Below are 23,127 nucleotides of genomic sequence, written 5' to 3'. Positions count from 1 at the left end.
TTGGCGCTCGTCTCAGGAATTATGATCTGCTTCGATGCTTCTGACACGACTCGCAGTAACATTTTGGTCATGGTCAAGAACATTGAATGAGTGCTCGAGTTTGAACAGACGAATTTACGGCGATACTCATGTCTAGATGATTGATGATGAGAAACGATCTACACATATGACCGCGCACTTCTAATTCCTGGACATTATTTCACAATGATAGAGCTTGGTCTGGCTCGAGTCTTCCGCCTGCTGGCACGCACACCTTTGCCATGGCGAGCAATACACGTTGCAGGTACCAATGGCAAAGGCTCAATATGTGCCTACATATCTGCCATGCTTACAGCCTACAACGCCTCACAACTGCGGACTGAAACTGGAAAGTCGCCGATCAAGCACGGTCGCTTCACTTCACCACATCTGATAGATCGATGGGATTGTATCACAATCGATGAGAAGACCATCTCAGAGGCCATATTCAGGCAAGTCGAAACCAAGGTCCTGGCACGCAACATATCCGAGAACATCCAGGCAACGGAGTTCGAATTGCTCACTGCGACTGCCTTCGAGATCTTCACCTTGGAGAATGTCGATATTGGCGTTATTGAAGTTGGCATGGGTGGTCGCCTTGACTCGACCAACATCTTGGGTCAGACATCCGAATTCGACGAGCTTGAGCAAGGCAAACAGTCCAGACCAAAGCCGTTGGTGACAGCCATCTCGACCATCGCACTAGATCATCAAGGCTTCCTCGGAAATACACTAGTCGAGATCGCTACACAGAAAGCTGGAATCGTAAAGCCAGGGGTATCGCTGGTTCTGGCGATGAACGACGATGCCGTCACCCAACACATCCAACAATTAGCCACAAAAGCGGGTGTCACACAAATTCTACACTCGAAAGACACAGCAGGATTTGATGTAACACGCGCCTCCAGTACGACTGATGCTGTACATGCCCGTCAACAGAACGGCGCTATGGCCTTCACAATCACTTGGCTTGCTCTCAAGCAGTTGAATCGTCTTCCTTCTCCTCCTACTACACAAGGCGCTTGCGGATCATCCACATTGCGCAACGAGATACGTACATCGCCTCTCACCACCCTGGCTTCTACGTTACGCGCTGTACCGGAGCAGGTTGTTTGGCCGGGTCGTCTTCAAGACATTGATCTCGCGCCTCTCACCAACTACAAACCTACAGCCCTACTCGATGGCGCTCACAACGCCGAGTCCGCAACTGTTCTTGCCAACACTGTTCGCGCTCGTGTCGGTTCACACCCGGTAGTCTGGGTCCTCGCCGCTTCCAAAGGAAAAGACTTGGCATCCATGTTCGAGCTACTGCTTGCCGGAAGACTAGATGATGGTGTTGTCGCTACTGAGTTCGGAGCCGTAGATGGGATGCCATGGATTTCAGCAACATCAGCTGCAGATGTCAAGGCGGCTGCTGGAAGTATACTGACCGCTGAAAACGTGGTTGTTGAGAAGGACATCAGCGCCGCTCTAGAGAAGGCATCGAGACTGGCAGAAGAGAAGGATGCCCTGCTCGTTATTGCCGGCAGTCTGTATCTCGTTGGCGATGTTCTTCGCTTGGTCCGCGATAAAGGTGGGAAGATCAATTGATTGATCAATCTTTTACAGATTGAGTAGGAGCGACACTCAGCTCAGTAGCAATCTCTCAATCGCACATTTGCAGAAGCATACCTCCCAATTGCACAGCATCCTTCCAGTTGTCACAGTTCCATCGCAGAAGATTCACGGACTCTTCCCATTGTGACAAGGAAACCATCATTTGCACAATATCGCACGATATCGCCTAGCTCCGTATCTTGGATGCCTTGCTGACTGATCAACACTCACCACTCTCATCCAATCGCGGACTTGCCCGTTCCCTAGTCCCCTAACCCATGTCCCCATGACCATCCTTGACCTTAAACACTAAAAACAATCTGCTCAATGTAAAGAAAGATAGCGCAGTCCAGTCATTGTCACCCACGCAAAGACTCCTATTGCCATCAAAAGTCACCGAGCCTCACCCCCTGGAAACTTCGAGACGGGACTCTTTTTTTGGTGGGCCTGACAGGCGGCCAGGGTCAGTGTTGGAAAGACTGGTACAATCTGCACGTCTTCGAGGTTATCGAGACAAGAAAATGACCGCTCTCTTGAATGGATCCAACAGAATCATCGAGCTGTGGAAATGCAGAAATACTTTTGTTTCCCCTCGTCGTTGAGAGTCGGAAAGTTTTGGATCTCTATGGACAGTGAGCGGTTCCTAGGAAACATTGTGCATTGGAACGACTGGTTCCAGTGATACAGGTAGTTGCAAGGAGAGATAAGAAAGCGAGGTCGATACCACAGGCTCATATCAGGGACATGCACTCTCCCGGACATGATCAAGTGCTTCACAAGACGTCAGAAGGCACAGTACTTTTCCTACCCCTGAAGCTGTGCGTGAGATATTCCAAAGGCATTCAACTTCCTGACTCTGCTCGACGAGATCACTGTATCACAAAAAACCTTGCATACAATCAGTCACAATGAGCAGGTGACACGGAATAGCAGAGTCAGACAGAAAACAGAGCAGTAGACATTAAACCCAGATATCTGAACGGGAAGAAGAAATAAATAGAACCAATTCTCGCAGAAACACTCCTCTCACCTCGCTAAAAATCCCCTTGCAATTGATGAACAAAAGGGACAAAAAGAGTTACATAATTCGCGTGCATAACAAAAAAACCATATCACAGAGCAGGAGTATACCTTTCAACCCTGCATAAGCCTCACGAGGACTCTCCGTATCATCACGAGTGAAACCATCATACTGTTGGAGAAGGTCAGAGTACCTTGTTGAGGGGCGGAAGAGAACTTCTATTTGGAGGAGGCAGGCAGAGAACCTGTGAGAAAAAGTGCTCGTCAGCGTATTGGGGGAGACAGGTCAGCGTACCTGTGTAAAGGGGGCGACAGAGAAAGAAGGAACGAGGCTTAGTAGGGGCCGAATTGTCGCCAGGGTGCGTTCCTGATGGCCCAGTACACATTCCGACTTGGTGCAGGAAGTGCTATTGTCGACTCGGCCGAGCGTTTGCGCTTGATGCTTGGAGGTACGTAGACCTCCGACACAGTAGCGACGGGCGCGATGGTGACGACTGAGGGGGTAGGAGCAGGGGCGACAACCACTGGATCGGTAGCGATGGCCGAAATAGGGGCGGCGTCGACGACGGGGTTGGCGAGAGATGGTGGGGCCCTGTATTGGTGCGCATGAGGCTTCCATGGGGCTTCCCTATCGTGTTCAGGGTGATTGACGTACCCCATAACCGTGATAATGCTCTCCTTTGACATATAAGGAGCAGTCGTGGCCTGGGGTCCTGCAGTTGAGTTGCTGAAGATGGACCCAGGGTACAGTATAAATACAGTAGACGTTTAAACTGCTTGGTCGGTTCAAATCACCCGAGCCAGGAACGAGAGGGATCGGTTCCCTGAAGGGATGAACCTGGTCGCCGAGGGGCACAAAGTTGCAGGCCCATTCTTTCTTCATGGTGCACCGCACCACGTCTTTGGTGGTGACGAATAGGACATCCACAAGAAGAAGGGGGTTCAGTATGGTGTGCGATGTGACGGGCGGAAGGACCAACACCGGGTGGTTACCTGGTTCACCGCGGTTCTCCTTTGTGTGTGCCAAGATAAGAGTGGTCTTTGGCATGAACATGATGGTACCGTCCTGGGGTCTCTGAGGGATGGGGAGTGATGGTGGAGAAGGAGCCGGAGGAGGTGCTGAGGCATGGGCTCCGCACAGTAAGGGTGCCATAATGAAAGCCATCTTGATGGGATTGGTATAATATGAAGTTGATGAAAGGCAGAGGGATTTCTTGAGCGATTCAGTGGAAGATGGGATGAGATGAAAAGAAAGGAAACAGGGATCAATTCACACGATCAGCTTTTATACCAGGTCACTAAACCACGAGCACGTTGTTTCGCTGCCGCCTACGATGACTGCAAATGCGAACCAAATAACTCATGGACCTCTTCTCCATGCTTGAAGGTGCCTCTACGAGTCCTTGATCGATTGAATCGGGCTGTTTTCCTCTGGACAGCTGCTTGTTTCTGGATAGCACTCTGCATTTTCACAGCCGTGTTTTGAGTATCGAGGCATCAGGGAGAGCCCTCGCAGTGCATTGATCGATGGCATCGCAGCAGTGTTCCAGATGGCAATGCGTGGGATTTTACGTAGACAGACTTGGCGTGGGATGCAAACTCGTGCATTGTGAGTCGAAACAACGTGCTCGAGGTTCCATTGGAGTCGATTGTGGGGGCAATAGCTGGAGAAAGCGGATGGAGGACGAGCCAATGGGTGGGCTTCCCCGCGGAGGGATGTAAGTTGCTAGCCACGGTAGCTTGGAGAACGATTCAGGGTCAGTGAGCAAGAGCTTCCGCAGCAAGACAGTTCAGAGGATTGAATACTCAGCGACGGCGACGTGTTACATCGCAGCGATAACGACATCGAGAATGCAGGCGACATCAACAACCGGATGCGTAGGAGTAACAGGGCATTCCAAAATCGAAAGTATCGGTGACAGATAGACGGATCCAGACGGGACTTTAGGCCTGAACAGCGGCCACGAATTCTGGCTTTTGGTCAAATGGAAAAGGGGGTCCAGACGACGTTATAAGTCGAGTTGACTGCAAGAACAACAAGCGTATTTGATCGGGACTTTGAAAGTATAGACACAAAGGAAAGTACAACTCGACGGCGACAACCACCAGATCTAGCAACGCTGCGAAGGACCAAGCCTGATAAGCGGAGGATCGACGGCGAGGTTTGACGACTTGCGGAAGGACCCAGTGGTACAGCCAAGCAGAAAGAACGATCGAGCCACGACCAGGCAAGCAGAGATATTACAAGAAGTATTGGCACCCACCTACAGAATAGGAAGATTTTGCAATAAAGCGTCCGTGGAGGTTTACAACCTGTCGTGAACGTCAGTCTTTGGATCTTTGAGGAATGAGAAGTGTCTGTATCACAACGTCATGAATTATACCACAATCTTCTGATTCATGGGTAGTATGAGTCTACATCGTATCTTTCGTATTAAATGTGGTATAAATATTCCGCCGTCATTATGTTCTTCATACTCGACATGACGCATTATCATCTGCGATACAGAATGACAGGGATCATCACGAGGTCCTCGCGACGAGGCCTCTACTACATGTTCGATGCAATCCTGACACAAAAATTGTCTTTCGCACGATTTTTGTAAAGTGAAGTTGAAGATTCGGGAGAGAGTGAGGTCAGATTAGTGCCTCTCCACCGTCTTGGCGAGTCATCGAGGTGCCTCGACTCGGTGTCATTCGAGAAGATGCGCGGATTGTGTACATAGGGCTCACCCTTTCGTCGAAGCTCAACTCCGATGCCATCAGCAAGTACTACCTAAGCAGCGATTATGGTCCCCCTAGACTTCAGCAGGTACCTTCTTCTAACAACACGCACTACTCGTCAAACACGGCTTCGATGTTCTCTCTCCTCACGATGATGTCCCGAAAACTGCAGCCGAGTATACAGCGTCCCCTCGTACGCTCGTTCTTCTGCTTTGGTCGTACAGACGATCCTGTTCGGACTCAGGCCCAGATTGATAGACGGCGACTCTGGGGGAGAATTCCAGAAAACAGAGCCAGGATCAAGGCAGAGGCGACGAAATACAACGCAGCAAGATCTTCCCAACTAAGGGAACAGACGTTCCGACGGTACCAAGCGGATCTCCCAACTAGACGCGCGCTCGAGCTGAGAAATCGGGACCTTCGGCGGTACACTTGGAAATCCCATGAGCCCGTGACATTCTCTGACAGGGTGGATCTTCGCTGCACCGCTTGTGACAGCAGTCGCTATCTCAAGTTCTGGTGGAGGGAAAAGACTTTAGGGAAGAGCGTAAAAGGGAACACAACTACGGATCGCTACATGTGCAATCGATGCTTTGCCAACGACTGGCCGCGGATGGTACCAGAGACATATCCTGGGGATCTACCCCCTGTCTTTCGATCACCTGATCTACCCCAACCGAGAGAAAAGAGAGCGGCGAAGGGAGACAGCACTGGAACAGAACAGTCAGAAAAAGCTGGACATGCAGGAGATACAGAAGAGAAGGCGAACAGGCGTGACCACTCTGCCGAGTCACAGGATCCACCTGAAGCTGCTCATGGTTGAGCGCTTCCACGTCGTGATACCAAGATGAGGCGCCGCGCTCATACTCCGTCGTGAGCTTCCATGTCTTGTAAAGCTAACCTGGCTTGTGGAAAAACACACGACCGGAACTTATACACCACCGAGATTGTCCTTATTATACGACTAGGCTTGCGTTGTTCGGTATTATAGCCATGATCATATTGGCATTGTCGTTATTGATGCCAAGCCATTAATAGGCTTCGAGATTCCCACGCCAACAAGCCGCTACGTCATCGGGAAAACGCGATCACGGATTCGGCGTGCTATCAGCTGGTGGTGGATGGTGGATGTCCTCTAAGGAAAAAAGCAGGGCACGATCTTGGCCGGATGGTGAGGGTGGACAGCTGACCTGAGGCCGCACTTTTGCTTGTTGCAGTAGCAAATAGATTAGTGGATCAGGATCGCATGTAAAAATAGGTCTTTGTTTATTCAATCTTCAATCTGAGCCTCATCCTTCTACAAAGCATACACCACATCTTCACGCCTCAATTGCACATACTCACAATCATGGATGAACAAGTAGATAGACTGGTCAAGAAGACATGGACAAAGTTTCAAAAAGTCCCTAGGTCGAAGAGACTGATGATTGCCGTGTCTGGCATTCCTGGTTCAGGTGAGACGATCAAAGGTGTCGCGTTACGCAGGCTGACACCTTGCAGGCAAGACGACTCTCGCATCCGTTGTCGCAAACCGATTGAATGAGCTTCACCACGAACAAACGCCTGCTCTCGCACAGAATGACGAGCTCGCTGCTTTCATCCCAATGGACGGCTACCACCTATCGCGAGCGCAACTAGATGCCATGCCCGATCCAAACACAGCTCACGCAAGACGAGGCGCTGCCTTCACCTTTGACGCGGCTGCTTTTTTGGATCTCGTCAAGAACCTCCGCAAGCCAATCTCGCCAGAATCGAGAACTTTGTACGCACCATCTTTTGACCACGCTCAGAAAGACCCTGTCAACGACGATATCCCCATCCATCCGGAAGCGCGCATCTTGATCTTCGAAGGCAACTATCTCAGTTTGGGTACGGGTGCGCCCGAATGGAAAGAAGCAGCGGAGCTCATGGATGAGTTGTGGTTCGTCGAGGTGGAGGAGCATGTCGCAAGAGAACGATTGGTGAAGCGTCACGTCGAAGCCGGCGTTGCCAAAGATGAGGAAGAAGCGCGCAAAAGAGCAGACGAGAATGATCTCGTCAATGGTCGCGAGATTGTACAACACAGACTCAATGTGCACGAAGTGATCAAGTCAAAGCACGACGGCAGCTGGAAGCCAGAGAATCAAGGCATGGATGTCGCAGACGTGAGCAAAGAACAAAAGGCATAGAAAGCAGTCTTTACGGGCGTGACAGCACATTATGCATTTCATGATCTAGACGAGGACACAATTGTAATTACCGGTTTAGATGAGCAAGACAAGTGTGGCTTAACGGTTCTCTCGCTTTCTGTGGTCGTACTCGGTCTGCACTTCCATGTTTTTCTGGCGACGTTTGGAAGCATCACGATCTCGCAATTGGTTTGGTGGGTAATGACGCCCGGTTGTGGAGAAGGCTTGCGAAGGTATATCGCGCGCTTTTGTGGACCGGGCTCGCGTGAGGCTCATGTTTCCCCTCACCAGCCGTGAATGCTATGAAGCTATGTTTCCATACTGCACTGTCAGTATCTAGAAGTGTCGCATAGTCTATAAGCTCGGCGGAAAGGGTGTTTGTGGGAGTCTCTTTGGCAGGGCAGGAACAAGATTGTCGTGGAGAAGCGGGACAAAGTTGGCCATAGCTTCAAGAAGTTCCAGCCACACAGACAATGACGCTTGCGGGCGTGATACGTCACTTCCAAAGCTGGCATGAGCGTGGAGCGAGGCGTAGCACGACTTACATTTAACCTCGTCCCCTGCTCCTCTTCCATTCGTCTCTCCCATATCCATCTCCAAACCCATCAAATCTTCACCTCTCAACCTCCAAAACCTCACACTACCATCACAATGGCCTCCCTCCACTGTACGTATCACTCACTCTCGCTTTCACTGCAGCTTTCCGCACCTTCCGCAGCCTCTTCTGCGCCATGCGTGTGTAAATCGCTCAGGGGGAGAGGTGGTCTCATAGTCAATCACCACAGCGACTGACCTCACATGTACAGACCTTCCCCCCGTCAAGCCTTCGGCCATCGCTGTCGGCACTGCCTTCAACCACCTCGCCTCCCTCGCCATCCTCGGCCCCGTCTTCGGTGACACTTACCGTCAGGCCCAGGCCGCCAACTCCAAGGAGGAGTTCTTCAAGTCCAAGGAGACTGCTTCGGCCGCCGCTGCCTGGGGTACTTCCCTTGCCGGCTCTGCCCTCCAGTCCTACGGTGTTGGTGCTCTGCTCAACGCCACCGGTACCCTCTCCTACAAGGGCGCCGCCTACCTCGGTGGTCTGATCTTCGCTGCCTCTTCCGCTCCCTCCGTAAGTTTTGATCTATATCAATGTCCATCAACAAACCAATACTAACATCTTTCCCTAGTTCATTGCCCAGATCTTCACCGAGAAGCGCCCTCTTGACACCGTCGCCGTTGGTGCTCTTGCCCGCGTCTTCGAGACTGTCGGTCTCTCCATGTTCCTCACCTACTGGGGCACCCGCACCAACCCCTTCTCATAAGTTAATCGCTTAGAGAGAGGTTGAGTGTCGATTTGTTTCATGCCATGACGATTAAGGAGGATGACTTTTAATCAATTCACACATCCATGGGCGTTTTACCAGAGAACAATTGCCCTGCTGTACCATTAGCTTAGTTCAGAATGAAGAACTTTACTACATCAATTCTTGTCCAACCTGTGTGCCTGTTTCTGACTATTTACATGAACGTATGCCATAATCGTCCCCGAGTCTAGTTTCAGTTAGCTATTGTTTCGTATGTGCGACAGTCTGGCGTGGGAGAGAGATATACACGGTCGACAGCGCTGTAAACATCAGAAATGGCCATAATTACATACATGTATCACTATTGCATGGTCATTCCACCACATGAGTCGCGTGAGGATGGCCGGGCAAAGTCACTTTGGTTACATTGATGGCCGTCCTCGGCCGCATCTCTCAGCCCCGCCATTTTTCCTTCCTAATAATTCTTTTTTTTCCTTCCTGGAACTCCAAACCACCAACTTTTCCCCCCCTTCGAACCCAACCCGCACAGTCACACATGTTTACGACTTTCACGACACATACACCTTGCCGCAATCATGTCTACCTCAACCGCACCATCACTCGCCCTCGACGTTCCCATCGACAACTACGCGACAACAGCAGCGCAAGACCAAAAAGCCGGCGTTGATGCCACACTCACTGCTGTAGCGCAAGAAGCAGAAGCAGAAGCAGAAGACGACAGCGATGCCGAGAGAGAAAAAGCAGGTGCGGCGAGGGCTGCGAGGATGAGATATACAGAAGAGGATTTCCTTGCGCAGAAGGAAAGTTATAGTGCTAGGATTGACGAGGGGAGTGTGAGTAATTCATTCCTGTCGTCTCAAAGAGTGGTGTGATAAGGGACAGCTGGGGTTAGTAGGTCATGGCGAATATACTAATGCTGTAATACACAGATATGGAAACAACTCGTCGTCTTTACGCCGCCATTTATGCCTTCTGCCACCTTTCTCTCGACCGTGAACGCCGCACCCTCGACTCCCACATCCACCACGACTGCAGAACAAAACCCAAGAGGTACAAAGACCAAACTAGACAAAAAGCACCATCAAACCATCCAAGCCGCCGTTTCTGAACTCTACTTTCTCGAAAAATACACAGCGGTACAAGAGATTATCACATGGGCAAAAGAGCATTTTGAAAAGGATAAGAAATGGGATAAACAAGTGCAGAAATGGGAGGAGAGGGTGATGGAGAAGATGAAGGTGCAGCAGGCTTGAGGATACAGTTCTGGAAGAGAAAGAAGATGTGGCTTGGATTGTATGCTTGTGGGAGGAGAGGCTGCCCACGAGCCAGTTTGCTTGGATGCGACTGTGCAGAGGGAGAAGACGTGCTGTCTCTCTCATACAGCAAGATGTGCCACTCAGCATCAACTTTGAGAGCAGAGCTGATCAAGACGCCGCTTCTCAAAAATCAATGCCTCGCAGACTCACAAGAACCGATGCATCCTTTTTTTCCCGACCAATCTCTCACCTCAACACCTCCTCGGAAAGACCGGTATCCCGTTACAAAAAGCTTCCGATCTGCTTTCGACACTTTAAACCCTCGAAATAGCAAGGCTGCATCACACAAAATCGTGCACCCCCCAGCGCAGATAAGAAAGACTCGCACTTTTCAAGCACGCTGCATTATCCCACACACACCTATCACAATCAGGAAGGGGGGTTGAAGTTTCACAGTTGTTCTCATCTGTTGAAAACACTTGCACTTCAAAAAAGTGTCAAAAAATGAAAGAAAGCACGGGTATCAGAAGAAGAAGCATTTTACACGAATTTCCGCCATCCTGCTTTTTTTCCTCCTGCCCGCCCGCCGCCCCGCTGCCTCCGTGGATCCCCTGAGCACAATGATATGCCTTTTAGTCATCTGCTCTGGTTGGGAAAAAAGAGAGCATCAGATGCCCCCCTGATGGCAGGAGGAAAACCGGAGATGGATGACGGAAAGAGTCAGTTCAACAAGGGGGGGGGGGGGGGGGTTTCTTTTCTAAGCGAAGCATGGATAGTGCTTTACTCATGGAGCACAATGTTTTTTTTTTCTTTTCTTCGAGACTGTGCCTTTTCTTGTGCTATACCAGTGTTTTTTTTTGGAGATCAGTCTCTTGGCTGAGAATGGCAGTGAGTGCATAATCTTCTCGCCGGCATAAAGACATCTCTAGAGAAATCAAGATACGATGGGCATTAACCTATAGAGACATATTTCCCGTTGGCACCCGGAATAACATCATACACTCTCTATAGTCTGAAAAGCCTGTCCGCAGCGATTGTTCTCATACAGCAATTGCCTACTACCATATCTCAAATACCTCTCTACTTCTTACCCCTCCACTCCCTATACCTCTCCCCAAACCCTGCTTCCTCAACCTCTTCCCCTCCACCAAACCCACCATCCTCACCTCCCTCACCATCAAGATAAACCAACGGCACCATACTATTCCTCCCATGTGCACAAATAAATGGAAATGCTGTTCCCGCCACTCTATCCACCAGCTCTTGACATTGCTCCCGCGTCAATTTATCATTAAACATGACTGCGCTTCTACAAGCACGTGAGTTCAACAACTGCAAAATGTCTTTCGGACAAGAGCCTATACGTTTAAGCCATCCGTGTTTTGTGATCGTGGTTGTAGAAGTGGGAGGGAGAGTGCGCGTGTTATTCTCAGCGAGGGTATGAATTTCAGTGCGCAGGAGTTCGATGAGGAGGTTTGGAGAGGCTTTGCAGCGTTCTGAGATACCTGGTGGCAAGGTCAAGATGCGTAGACGAGGTGTATCTGGTCTGTGTAGAGTGATGTCGTAGAGGATACCCCACGCTGCGAAGTGGGCTGCGTGGGTTTTGAACATAGCCTCTTCTTGCTCTGGGACCTGGAAGTGCAGTGGCTTGTCGAGGGGATGAGTGAGGATGGTTGATGTGTGTCCAAGACTTGACTTTACGACCAGGTTACCCAGAGTAGGTGTACAGAGCTCTTCCAACAACGTCTCAAGAATGCAACGCTCAGAGGCTGCGTGTTGATCGACAAGCACCAGTAACTGCCTGGCGTGATTCAGCTCCTGTGACTTTGGTCCAGTTAGGCTCGGTAGTCTCAACAAGATGAACTTTTCGTCAACTTGTGAGATGACTTGTGCATGTTGCAATGCAGACTTAGACACCCGGCTTGAATCAATCGCGCCAGCATGCGAGAATGCGTCAGCCACGTCACATCGACTGTGGCAATTGTGAGATTGCAGTGTGTCTCGCTCTAAACCGCTAAAGCCAAGTGTCGCTATAGGCTTTTCAGGCTGAGGTGCAAAGGTTGGATTCTTCCAGTTTTGCAGAAAGCCTTCCAGCCATGGCGAGGGAGAGCTAGCGTTAAAGGGTGCATCGATTGTGGACTTTGGTTTGTCCCCTCTTCGCTGTAGTACTAAAGGCTTGCCAAACGAAGACAGACGCGAGTCTGACGCAGCTGCTGTCCTACCACTGGGCGCAGGATTGGAGGAAGGCTGACGTGCCTCTTCTGGCATCACGACGCCGGTACGCGCATTGATACGATACTTCTGGCCTGTTTTGGAGTCAAGCCAGACAATGTAGGCTTCTTCATCTTGATCTCGGAGACGAGTCGGTTCCACGTGTTCGTACTCTTGTCCTGTAATCGTGCCGTTCAAAGATTCAGGGCCAAGTTCACATTGACCAGTTCCATGGTTGTCGACCTCGAGGGAACTCGGCGTCGAAGAGATACAGACATTGTCATCTATTGTCGACTTCTCGATGACAGGTGGTCTATTTTGTGGTGTCTTGCCTTTCCATATGTGTTCGTACATCTGCGGACGAGCACTCTTGATCCGACTCCAATCTGTAAAAGGCATTGTTTGTGTAGCAGTGTCTACGGCAAGACCTGACCGAGCCCTCTTAGAGGCTCGGGAGTCTTTGCAAGAAATATCAGACTGGCTTGCTGAGCGTATAAGACCAGTGGAGTGTCGCAAAGAAGCAGATGGTGATCGGGGTTTCGTGCTCGGCAATCGCGGACTGTGTTGATGCTCCGCTGATATCTGGTTGTTACCATCTCTTGCTTGCTTTCGCTGTCTCTGCTTCCTCGGCCGAAAGTTGTTCGCTTCCAGCCAATGTATGGTCAAGCTCTCCAAGACGTTTGTGATGCCCTTGAGGTATACGTCGCTGAGCTTGCTGAAAGACTGTACACCCTCGTCAGGGTTTAAATCGATGCGGAAGTAAAATCTTGGCCAGCGATCGACCCCTTTCCTGCCTCCTTCCAGCTGCTTTTTTGTAAGGCCGTCTCTTTTGTACCGTCGGTCATTCCCCCGACGTTTCAACTCTGTCTCGCCGGGCTCAGCTTCTTCTTCGATTTGACCGAAGCTTGATTGGCTGAAGATCCGGTTAACCGTCTCATAGAGCTCGTTATGGCGATTCCCATCCAAGCAGGGTATGATACCAATAGAGATGAATTGAGCAATTCTGTTGGGAGCTGGCTCCAGCGAAACGATTCCGCTTACCGTGACCGAGCGGGTAGATGCAGAAACTGGAATCCAGGGAAATTTGGAACCGGTTGAGATGATGCCTGACTGAGACAATATATTCAACACAGTGCTTTGGTCAAAGCCTGTCGTCCTCCTATTCAAGGTGTTCAGATTTCTCTCGCTCAAGGCATTGGGAGTAAAGTGTGATGCGGTGTTTACAGAGAGTGATCTGCTTGAATTTCCAGCATCCGTCACCTTGACAGTAACACGACGATGCCATGGTAAGAGCAAGCCCACCAGACCAACTTTCAGAGCTTGCCATTCTATTTCCGATGCATTGCCTCCTTCTTCTGTGTTGAGAGCACGTTGTTTCACTCTCACAGGCATGTTACCAAACAGATCTCTGACAGACACATGTGTGCCGTGGCCAGCAGTATTGCGTATCTCGTGCTGAGGCAGTGTGGGTGTCAACCTGGACAGCATCTTTCCTCGATGCAAAACAAGAGTGTTGTGAGAGTAATGATTCACATGTCGTGACGTGACCGTAAGCAGCGAGAGTGCTCCCAAAGAAGCCAGAAATGTCCCTTGGCCACCATGAGTATCAAGCTGCGCATTGTGCTTGGAAGTGTGGTACATGCGACCCAGCCCGCCAGTCTCGCGAAACTCTGAGGGTGTTATGCCGATGCCATTGTCCTCGATGGTACATCCGCCTCGGCGAAAGTCAATAGAGACGTCTATTTTGGTTGCTTGTGCGTCCAAGGAGTTTTCGAATAAGCCAAGTATGACAGCGTTGAGACTGGTGATTGTGGTGGAGGACCTGATTTGTGCGATAACATCTTCGGGAAGCGGAAGTATGGCAGATGAGTTTTGTGTTTCCAATCCAGATGTATTATTCATATCGGTGTTCATGCTTCTTTATGCCAAGCGAGCTTTTCGCTCAAGGTGGCCGCCACTTGAGTTTCGAGCAGTCGCGATTATCCAAAGATGCCGACATTTGTGTGTCAGTCGGCGATGGTCCCAGTACAAGACGGCCAATTCAGATATTGCATCGATGCCTGTAGGAAGGAGTGAAGGAGTGAATTGTAAGAGGCCGAAAATAGACAGAGAACACGACGTCACAGCTCTTGGCGTTTCAAGGCTTCTTCGTGCTGGCGACTTGCACCACACTTCTGCAACAACCTTGTGATCTTCGCTATTTGGCACAAGGATTCAGAGCACCCGAATCGATTCAGTCGTGATTGGACTGTGTTCATGACCTTCAGTCATGGCAGTGTACAGGGTTTCTCCGTTATGTGTACTGCCCTGCCAGGCGCAGCGATGGTCTTCAAGCTCTTGACTAAATATTTGATTGAAGACTGACTCGTTGCGTAATTTGAATCAGGAGGAGAAATCCTGTGCATCAGATCGCGATGGTACTTGCGTTCAGGCACCCATGTCAGAGCCCTGTAGTAACCCTTTACATGTTTCGATTCTCCTCTCCAAAAACTCATACCACTCACGAATACTGAAAGACAGGATAACAATCATGTCCAACGTAACCTCATGGATCCAGCATCTTGGATGCCTTTACGCTTGCTGGATCACTCAATTCCCAACAATGGTCTTCCTCACTGGTCTGGTCTTCGCAGCGTGGGCGCTAAATGGATTCACTCCATTTGAAGCACAGTAAGTTTGAACACCTGAGATTCCATCTACTAATGCTGACAATCTGTTGTAGTGGGAAATTTGTGCTTAGTCTATGCACTATCATGGTACATGTGTGGATCTATCAAGTGTTCTTCTTCTTCATCCACGGATTAACAGCCACATGCATGTTGTGTATGCAAGTGTTTGAGAGCGTCTTGATTACATATCTGGGATGGATGTTTTGGCCTTTTCTCAAAGAAGCCCGTTTGAGTCCGCCAAAGGTATGGCATCCTCTCGCGAAGGCAGTCTGGATTGGACTGCCAGTGACATAGTAAGGTCAATTTCTTGATACATGGGTGCTGGCGTTCGACTGACACGATATTCAGTGCAAGCTTCTATATCCTACTCATCAGGAGTTTTCTCGTCTGGCAAAGGGTGAAAAACGAGGAACGAGGAGTTACCCTGATAGGGAAAGACGAACACGAAATGGAGAGCCTGATTAACGGTGATGAGTATGTCTGAGGAAGCTGTCTCTGAACGTGTATGTATTATTGGGACTTCAAAGTCGGATAATATAAAGCGTTTGAACATTTCATGGGATATATCAACAAAAATGGAAAAAGAAAAAAAAGAAAAGAACAAGCTCATGACACAGAAAACTCAACTCTAAGCATTTTCTCCAAAAGCCCACACTTTTGTTCAGAGGGAGAAAGAAAGAAAACATCTATGCAACACTCTTTCCAGCCTGAGCAGCAAGTAAATTCAATGCAGATCCAGCAAGAACGAAAGCGCATTGATCCTTTGAGAAAGTGTGCTTGGTGGCAACTCTGATTTCCTCGCCAGACTTGGTTTTGACGACGAGGGTAACGTCGCCTTGACCGCCAGACTGCAAAACGTCCAAAAGACCCTCGGTGCGGACCTCGTCACAAGCGGCCATTTTGTCGTAGTCGGCTTCGTTGACGAAGGTCAATGGCACGACACCTTGCTTCTTGAGGTTGGTCTCGTGAATACGGGCAAAGGACTTGGAGAGGATGATACGGCCACCGAGGTAGCGGGGTTGGAGAGCGGCGTGTTCGCGGGCGGAACCCTCGCCGTAGTTGTGTTCGGCGACCACGAGCCACTCGTTGCCTTGCTCCTTCCACTTCTTGGCAAGGGCAGGGATTCCCATGCCATTGGCGCGGGACTCTGTGTCGTTGACATCGTAGACGATGTTGGTCTCGCCAGTCTCGGCGTTGATGGCGCCAATCAGGGTGTTCTCAGCAATGTTGGGCAAGTGACCCTTGTACTTGAGCCAAGGTCCGGCAGCAGAGATGGTTTCGGTTGTGCATTGTCCCTTGACCTTGACGAGGACACGGAGACCTTCGAGTTCAGACTTGGGAAAGGGGGAGAAAGGCTCGAGGAGAGCGAGACGAGAGGAGTTGGGGTCAACTACGACTTCGACACTGGCATCGGGGTGGCCGGGAGTAGGGAAGAAGTCAGGGTTGCCCTTCGCAAAGCCGGTCGAGGGAAGATCACGGCCTTGGGGAGGGTCGAAGCGGAACTCACCACCGTCAGGAAGAGGGATGGAATCAGTCATGGGGTTGAAGGTAGTGCTGCCACTGTATGCCATGGCAGTGACAAGCTCGGGACTGGCCAGGAAATTCATGGTCTTGACGTTTCCATCGTTGCGACCACGGAAGTTACGGTTGTAGGAGGTAAAAATGGCGTTCTCAGTGCCCTTCTCGACGCCATCGGTACGAGTCCACTGGCCGATGCAGGGGCCACAAGCGTTGGCAAGAATAACACCACCAGCGTCGTTGAAAGTGGCGAGAGTCTCGTCGCGCTCGAGAGTTGCGCGGACCTGCTCACTGCCAGGGGTGATGAAGAAGTCGGTCTTGGGCTGGAGACCAGCAGCAGTTGCCTGCTTGACTAGTGATTCGGCACGGGTCATATCTTGGTACGAAGAGTTTGTGCAGGAGCCGATCAGACCGGCACCGAGAGTCTCGGGCCAGTTGTTTGCCTTGACGGTGTCGCGGAACAGAGAAAGGGGCGTAGAAAGATCAGGGGTCATGGGGCCGTTGATGTGAGGTTCGAGGGTGCTCAAGTCGATGGTAATGACTTTGTCGTACTGGGCACCAGAATCAGCGCGAAGAAGGTTGTGAGGACCAGGAGAGCTGGCAATAGTTTCGGCGGCGATGGCGATGGGACCGCGGTGGGTAGCGTAGAGGTAGGGCACGTGAGCCTTGGTGAAGGGGAAGATGGATGTGGTTGCGCCAATTTCAGCACCCCTAGAAAATGTCAGCAGCATTCTTTCAAGTCCGAGACAGGGGAGCTTCAGACATGTTACACACGGTGCTCATGCCAGTAGTTGCAAGAGTCTCTACACCGGGTCCAAAGTACTCGACAATGTAGCCAGTACCACCACGAACTGTGAGTTGACCAGCAAGGTTGAGAATGATATCCTTAGGACTGGCCCAGCCACTGAGCTGACCAACAAGGTTCACCCCGAGAATCTTGGGAGCCTTGAGTTCCCAAGGAGCATCGACCAGAGCATCCACAGCGTCAGCGCCACCGACACCAATGGCAATGGCACCAAGACCACCAGCATTGGGAGTATGCGAGTCCGTTCCGAGCATCATCAGACCAGGAGCAGAGTAGTTTTCGAGCACGTTCTGGTGAATGATACCCGCACCAGGGGGCCAGAACTCGATACCGTACTTCTTGGCCGCACTCTCCAAAAAGTCAAAGACTTCCTTGTTTCCCTTGATTGACTGGGGCAAGTCGACGTCTGCTCCTCGTTCTCCTACAATCATGTGGTCGCAGTGGATACTGGCAGGGACAGCAGTGTTGGGCAGACCGCAAGACATGAACTGCAACAAGGCCATCTGTGCAGAGGCATCTTGCATGGCAACTCTGTCAGGCTTGAGCTTGAGGTTTGCCTTTCCACGAATGTCGGCGCCATTGTTCGTTCCAGTCAAGAGCGACTCTTCAGGTGACTCAAGATGTGAATAGAGGATCTTCTCAGCGAGTGTGAGGGCGCGGTCGGGCAGGATACGGCGGACTTCTGACAGTCTTCGTAGCAGCTTGGGGTATGGCGGGGTGCGACTGGCCAATTCGGCGGCCGAGGGTTGTTGGACAGAGGCATCCGCAGCGGTAGCCAGATGACGGCGCGCTATTGAGCCTCGCGAAACAGATGAGGCAAGTGACTGCCGACGTGTTAGTCATGATGTGTATAAGCATCAATTGTGCTCTGTTCAACATACCCTGAGGGCAGGCAGTCTGCCTGTACGCAATACTTGTGCTCCCATTGTGTGTATAGTGATTAACAGGAGGAATATCAAAGGAACAGAAAGGCAGAATGACTGTCGCGGTGGCCGAAGTCGCCCAAATATTTCGCTGCTCGCCGATCTCCCGTCAAAGCGCCTTCTCCACATTTTCCGACCTCCCGCATCTGGGGTCTGGAAGTCTTCGAAACCACTGCCAACACGTGCATTACTAATATATGCCTATATACCAGACAGACATCGGATCTCAAAGAGTACAGTCGTGACACTGTGTAGGATATTGTTGGTTCAGTTCGACTTTTTCCAGTGCTGACAATCGTCGCCTCCTATAAAACATGCTATATGCTTCTTCCATTACATCTCGAGACATTGGATATCGTGACTCGAGGAATATGATTGTAAGGCAGATTATTGAGAACAGACTGTATGATTCGATGTATATCAAAATCAGTGGCTAGTCCGAACTGAAGAACCAGGACTAATCCAACTCTGACCATGCCGAAACAGAATCATCTCTTGTTTCAGAAAACATTGCAGCCAATTTCTCAGCATCGCGTTTGTACTCACGTCGCAGCTTCTGAGTTCTGCGAAAGAAGAAGTTATCATGTTCGCACCTGACTTCAGGACGTCCGGCAGCCGTTTTACTAGCCATCATAGATACCATAGCCTTGAGTGAGAAATAGTCAGGCTCTGCGCCTGCACTGTGCCAGGTTTTGCAGACGTTGCTACGAGCTGCAGGGTTGGCTCTTGTATGGCATTTGATGGACAGCTTGGCATAGGCTTCAAACACACTTCCCATCTCCGACGACAAATTTGCTTCGTCCTTGAAGACTTGGATGAAGGTGGTGAGCGATATCTTTCTCCGCTTGAAGTTGTGTTGGTCCTCGGGTGCTGCGTTTGGGTCGGTGTAGTGCGTGAAGAGCGCACGGCCACTCGTAGTAGACGGTGTGTGTTTCATCTCCTCGTAGACAGCTTGTTTGGACCGTCTTTTCACTGCGGCCAGGTCCGACTCCCGCGATCGCTTCATTTGGGCGGCTCTTTTGGTAAAGGCCGAGTAGCGTTGCTTTGTGATGGTCCGACTCTCGTGTTGTGGCAACATGACTGAGAACATGACTCACGACAGCTCTGGTGTCGGTGTGGTAGAAGATGTTAGGGCGTTCTGATGAGGAGGACTGAATATGGTGATTAAGAATTTGGTGAATTGGAGAAAGGAAACTTTTGCTACGTTACTTGCCCATTATGCATCTTCAGGGGACTCAGAAGACGCGATACCTCACAGTCATTTCGGCGAGAATCAGTAAATGGCGAAGAGTCATGTGTATACCACGAATTTGAGTTAGTTCCTGGTGTTGGGCAAAGCGCATCAGGTAAAAGACTAGTTTCATATCACGTGACAATTCTCGACTGAGACAAGTGTCGACGCCAGCAATATACGGCGCATATCAGATCGATCGTAGTCAGTGTTCTGGATAATGTTGGAGGATGAATGATGGAGGATAGAAAAGGTGGAAAGAGTGTCTCGGTGCCCAGCTGGCTGGTCCAAGCTCATCTCCGCTCCCTCCGCCCCGCTGATGTCGTTGCGTGTCGCATCGCGACAAACAGGTATACAAGTAACATACGATCTTCAAGGAACGACGCAGGCGCATGACACAGCGCATACCACATAATGACTTCCAGACTTGTACTATGCTTGGGCGACTTGTTCATCCCGGATCGCGCCAATGTAAGTCGACTTCGTCACCCAATCGCACTCCTTGACTGACAGCGTGACAGGACATTCCCGCAAAGGTACGACGACAGGCTTCTGCTACTCATTGACTCTGGACCCAAGCCCTAACTCCATCGCGAACAGTTCAAGAAGCTCCTCACACCAGGAAAGATTGGCCAAATCCTCTGTCTAGGCAACCTCACATCACCAAGCGTCTACACCTTCCTCCGAAACCTGGCTCCCGATCTTCAACTCGTCAAGGGTGACTTTGACATTTCACTGTCAACACCTGCTCCTCCGAATCCCAACGCCGCATACGCTGCCCCTACCGATCAGATCCAAGTTCCCACTGCTCTCTCAAAAGTTGTCACACATGGCGGTCTGCGTATTGGCTTCACGCATGGTCACACCATCGTCCCACCAGGCGACCCGGACAGCTTATTGATAGCTGCGAGACAGATGGATGTCGACGTCCTGTGCTGGGGTGGAACTTGCAAATTCGAAGCCTATGAGATGGAGGGCAAGTTCTTCATCAACCCAGGCAGTGCGACAGGTGCCGTCAGTTGGTCACCAGATGCCGAGCTCGACTCCGAGGGTGAAGCAGTCTCGACGCCCAGTTTTGTGCTTATGGATGTGAGTCGCCACGCATCATGGGCTAACCTAATCGACCTTTCTGATCATCCTGAGCAGGTCCAAGGAGACGTCCTCGTCCTCTACGTTTACCAGCTTCGCAAGGACCAGAATGGTGTTGAGAATGTCGCTGTCGAGAAGGTCTCGTACAGGAAAAACGCTTCTTCATAGTATCATGCCTATGCCAGCCCCTCACATAACGACATCGAATACCTTTAGTAATCCTCACCCTTTGAAATACATACCTCAGTCTTGGAACCAACACCCCCAATCTGATTTCGGATTCCTTATCGATAACAGTACTGACTTGTCTATTCGCGACGACTCGGAACTGATGAGTCAACTTGTGGTTGCTGACAGAAAGTACCTAGAACTCCATGGTCGAAACATCAATCTAAATTGGCAAGGACGACCCCCCCACACGGACCTCGGCTTTTAGGACCATGGTTGCGTCAGGGACTCCTCACACTAGTAATACCGTCAGACACCATGATGCTTCTCTACAATCTGCTAAATTCGACCTTGCATTATTGCCTCGAGACTTGATTTGCACAGTATGACCAACGATCAGGAGACTTATCGCTGTGCGCTTCCAGACACACCGCCCCACATCAGCTATGGCATACCCTTTTACGAGTCATGTGCCAAACACGTCAACGAGACCTTCGATGCTAAACGTGTATACATAATCGCATCTGGATCTCTATCTCGCGATACCGACAACATCACGAAGCTGGAAGATGCTTTGGGTGACAAGGTGGCTGGCGTCTGCCGAGGCATGACTCCTCACACGTTATGGTCTGAAGTTCTCGAGATTACACATGAAGCCCGTGAAGCCAAGGTCGATTTGATTATTACATGCGGCGCTGGATCCCTGACAGATGGAGCAAAGGTCATAGCATTGGTAAAATATCATTCCTGATCTGTGTAAGAGAAATCACTCACGCCTTCAACTAGGCGCTTGCAAATAATGCTTCCAACGCAGATGACTTGGACACCATGCACCTGGGTAGAAACCACAATGTAATTCACACAGAGATCAAGGCTCCAACTATACCCATTGTCAGTATCCCAACCTCCCTCTCCGGCGGTGAATACACACGAGGAGCCGGCGCAACCGACGATCGCAACCATCGAAAACGACTCTTCCGCGAGCCTTGTCAAGGGCCTCTCCTTGTCATCCTTGACCCGCAGCTCACAACAACCACGCCAGATTCCGTCTGGCTATCCTCTGGTATCCGCGCAGTAGACCACTGCGTCGAAGCAATGTGCTCACTCTCCTCCACCCCTTCCGCTGTTAAACGAGCTACCAAAGGCTTGAAAGCTCTTGTGCCAGGTTTACTCCGCTGCAAAGCCAACAAAACAGATCTAGAAGCCAGACTCGCATGTCAATTAGGCGTCATCGACGCCATTGCTGCTGTCTTTGTCGAAAAAGTGCCGTTGGGTGCTAGTCATGGGATCGGTCACCAACTCGGTCCTCTGGGTGTTGGACACGGAGAGACTAGCTGTATCATGCTACCTGCAGTATGCAAATACAACTTCCCCATAAATTCAGCACAACAGAATAACGTCAGCAAAATATTCTGGGACGACGAGATGGTCAAGAACGTCCTACACAACCACGGCTTGAAAGAGCAAAAAGCAGATTTGAGCGATTGTTTGAAAGCCATCATCAAAGAGCTCGGTTTACCGGGAAGCTTGGAAGCTTGGAAGCTGTAGGCGTGGGTGAAGATAAATTTGATATGCTGGCTGAGAATAGTTTACTCGATCCTTGTTGCGCGACTAATCCTATTCCACTCGAGGACACGAGGCAAGTTTTGGAGATTTTGCATATGGCTTTAGTGTAGGAGGATAGTATCTACTTGCATACATCTACCTTGATACAACTTTCAGTATCATCTTGATATCTTCAATTTAGGTGCTGCTAGTGGTCGAAAGAAATAATGCCAAGTCTCGTATGCGCTCGACTGGGCATACAATCATTACAGACTAAAGAAATCAGTCATACAACGCCAGATCTGTGGTGCTGGTAGGCTTATACAGAGTTCTTGGGCCAGTGGAGAGGCCACTCCTAAAAAGGGAGGTGGAAGCCAAAAGTTTATGCGGTGGTCCGACCAAAGGGTGAAGGATATCTCTACACATGCTCAATGGCCGTATTGGAGTCGATCATATATCCCGAGGCCTGAGAGATGTCGTACTCTAACGTAGGTGTACGCTGGGAAATCAAGGAATCTTGATTCCTTGCCTCATGGCTCATGCAAGGACGAAAGACTGTGAGCTTAGCCATATCTTCTCTGGAGGTTGGGGTGTCTTGGCCCCGTCATCATTCGAGCTCGGATACAACAGGATCTGTGAAGCGCAAGGCAGAAGTACCTCTGTCAGACTTTCTATCATTAACAGCGAGGTCGTTCTTTGCTGAATGCGTTGAGCATTCGTACAAAAGACACGCTAGCCCCGCGATATAGCCCTCATGAAAAGCGATTGAGCGTTTACAAACATCCCTCCCAGCAAGCAGATATTTCTATCAACAATCTCCTTTGCTGTGTTCCTGCATTTCCCGCTTTCCTCTCAGACATCCAGAAAGAGGAAACAGCA

At 50.3% G+C, this 23,127-nt stretch overlaps 11 protein-coding genes across 11 annotated transcripts; 8 read left to right on the top strand and 3 right to left on the bottom strand.

Annotated features, from left to right (window-relative positions):
• Positions 1 to 204: 204 nt before the first annotated feature.
• AUEXF2481DRAFT_32391 (uncharacterized protein) lies at positions 205 to 1,608 on the top strand (the record flags this gene model as incomplete). Its single annotated transcript, XM_013485194.1, has 1 exon — positions 205 to 1,608. The coding sequence occupies one exon, from the start codon at positions 205 to 207 to the stop codon at positions 1,606 to 1,608; it is 1,404 nt and encodes a 467-aa protein (XP_013340648.1).
• Positions 1,609 to 5,366: 3,758 nt separating this feature from the next.
• AUEXF2481DRAFT_434906 (uncharacterized protein) lies at positions 5,367 to 6,546 on the top strand. Its single transcript, XM_013485281.1, has one exon. It carries the CDS (start codon positions 5,492 to 5,494, stop codon positions 6,179 to 6,181), a length of 690 nt encoding a protein of 229 aa, XP_013340735.1. The 5' UTR covers positions 5,367 to 5,491; the 3' UTR covers positions 6,182 to 6,546.
• A 160-nt stretch (positions 6,547 to 6,706) lies between these two features.
• AUEXF2481DRAFT_32388 (uncharacterized protein) lies at positions 6,707 to 7,526 on the top strand (the record flags this gene model as incomplete). Its single annotated transcript, XM_013485193.1, has 2 exons — positions 6,707 to 6,812; positions 6,859 to 7,526. The coding sequence occupies 2 exons, from the start codon at positions 6,707 to 6,709 to the stop codon at positions 7,524 to 7,526; spliced, it is 774 nt and encodes a 257-aa protein (XP_013340647.1).
• Positions 7,527 to 8,177: 651 nt separating this feature from the next.
• AUEXF2481DRAFT_7877 (uncharacterized protein) lies at positions 8,178 to 8,830 on the top strand (the record flags this gene model as incomplete). The annotated part of the gene is made up of 3 exons (XM_013485159.1): positions 8,178 to 8,193; positions 8,333 to 8,637; positions 8,696 to 8,830. The coding sequence occupies 3 exons, from the start codon at positions 8,178 to 8,180 to the stop codon at positions 8,828 to 8,830; spliced, it is 456 nt and encodes a 151-aa protein (XP_013340613.1).
• Positions 8,831 to 9,408: 578 nt separating this feature from the next.
• AUEXF2481DRAFT_7876 (uncharacterized protein) lies at positions 9,409 to 10,086 on the top strand (the record flags this gene model as incomplete). The annotated part of the gene is made up of 2 exons (XM_013485158.1): positions 9,409 to 9,666; positions 9,763 to 10,086. 2 exons carry the CDS (start codon positions 9,409 to 9,411, stop codon positions 10,084 to 10,086), a joined length of 582 nt encoding a protein of 193 aa, XP_013340612.1.
• A 748-nt stretch (positions 10,087 to 10,834) lies between these two features.
• On the bottom strand, positions 10,835 to 14,354 carry AUEXF2481DRAFT_43274 (uncharacterized protein). Its single transcript, XM_013485216.1, has one exon. It carries the CDS (start codon positions 14,212 to 14,214, stop codon positions 11,170 to 11,172), a length of 3,045 nt encoding a protein of 1,014 aa, XP_013340670.1. The 5' UTR covers positions 14,215 to 14,354; the 3' UTR covers positions 10,835 to 11,169.
• Positions 14,355 to 14,685: 331 nt separating this feature from the next.
• On the top strand, positions 14,686 to 15,453 carry AUEXF2481DRAFT_82497 (uncharacterized protein). Its single transcript, XM_013485257.1, has 3 exons — positions 14,686 to 14,970; positions 15,023 to 15,267; positions 15,318 to 15,453. The coding sequence occupies exons 1-2, from the start codon at positions 14,738 to 14,740 to the stop codon at positions 15,261 to 15,263; spliced, it is 474 nt and encodes a 157-aa protein (XP_013340711.1). The 5' UTR covers positions 14,686 to 14,737; the 3' UTR covers positions 15,264 to 15,267; positions 15,318 to 15,453.
• AUEXF2481DRAFT_111305 (uncharacterized protein) lies at positions 15,446 to 18,260 on the bottom strand. Its single transcript, XM_013485280.1, has 3 exons — positions 18,174 to 18,260; positions 17,251 to 18,116; positions 15,446 to 17,198 (listed from the first exon to the last, which is right to left on the bottom strand). Exons 1-3 carry the CDS (start codon positions 18,216 to 18,218, stop codon positions 15,656 to 15,658), a joined length of 2,454 nt encoding a protein of 817 aa, XP_013340734.1. The 5' UTR covers positions 18,219 to 18,260; the 3' UTR covers positions 15,446 to 15,655.
• Positions 18,261 to 18,672: 412 nt separating this feature from the next.
• AUEXF2481DRAFT_82495 (uncharacterized protein) lies at positions 18,673 to 19,667 on the bottom strand (the record flags this gene model as incomplete). The annotated part of the gene is made up of 1 exon (XM_013485256.1): positions 18,673 to 19,667. The coding sequence occupies exon 1, from the start codon at positions 19,303 to 19,305 to the stop codon at positions 18,673 to 18,675; it is 633 nt and encodes a 210-aa protein (XP_013340710.1). The 5' UTR covers positions 19,306 to 19,667.
• AUEXF2481DRAFT_43272 (uncharacterized protein) lies at positions 19,657 to 20,802 on the top strand. Its single transcript, XM_013485215.1, has 4 exons — positions 19,657 to 19,917; positions 19,968 to 19,982; positions 20,047 to 20,535; positions 20,593 to 20,802. The coding sequence occupies exons 1-4, from the start codon at positions 19,861 to 19,863 to the stop codon at positions 20,701 to 20,703; spliced, it is 672 nt and encodes a 223-aa protein (XP_013340669.1). The 5' UTR covers positions 19,657 to 19,860; the 3' UTR covers positions 20,704 to 20,802.
• Positions 20,803 to 21,088: 286 nt separating this feature from the next.
• AUEXF2481DRAFT_32381 (uncharacterized protein) lies at positions 21,089 to 22,251 on the top strand (the record flags this gene model as incomplete). Its single annotated transcript, XM_013485192.1, has 2 exons — positions 21,089 to 21,436; positions 21,490 to 22,251. The coding sequence occupies 2 exons, from the start codon at positions 21,089 to 21,091 to the stop codon at positions 22,249 to 22,251; spliced, it is 1,110 nt and encodes a 369-aa protein (XP_013340646.1).
• Between the last annotated feature and the right edge of the window lie 876 nt (positions 22,252 to 23,127).

This window comes from Aureobasidium subglaciale (assembly GCF_000721755.1).
Source record: "Aureobasidium subglaciale EXF-2481 unplaced genomic scaffold scaffold_23, whole genome shotgun sequence".
Lineage (NCBI taxonomy): Eukaryota > Fungi > Ascomycota > Dothideomycetes > Dothideales > Saccotheciaceae > Aureobasidium > Aureobasidium subglaciale.
This window is presented reverse-complemented; position numbering and strand designations above follow the sequence as displayed.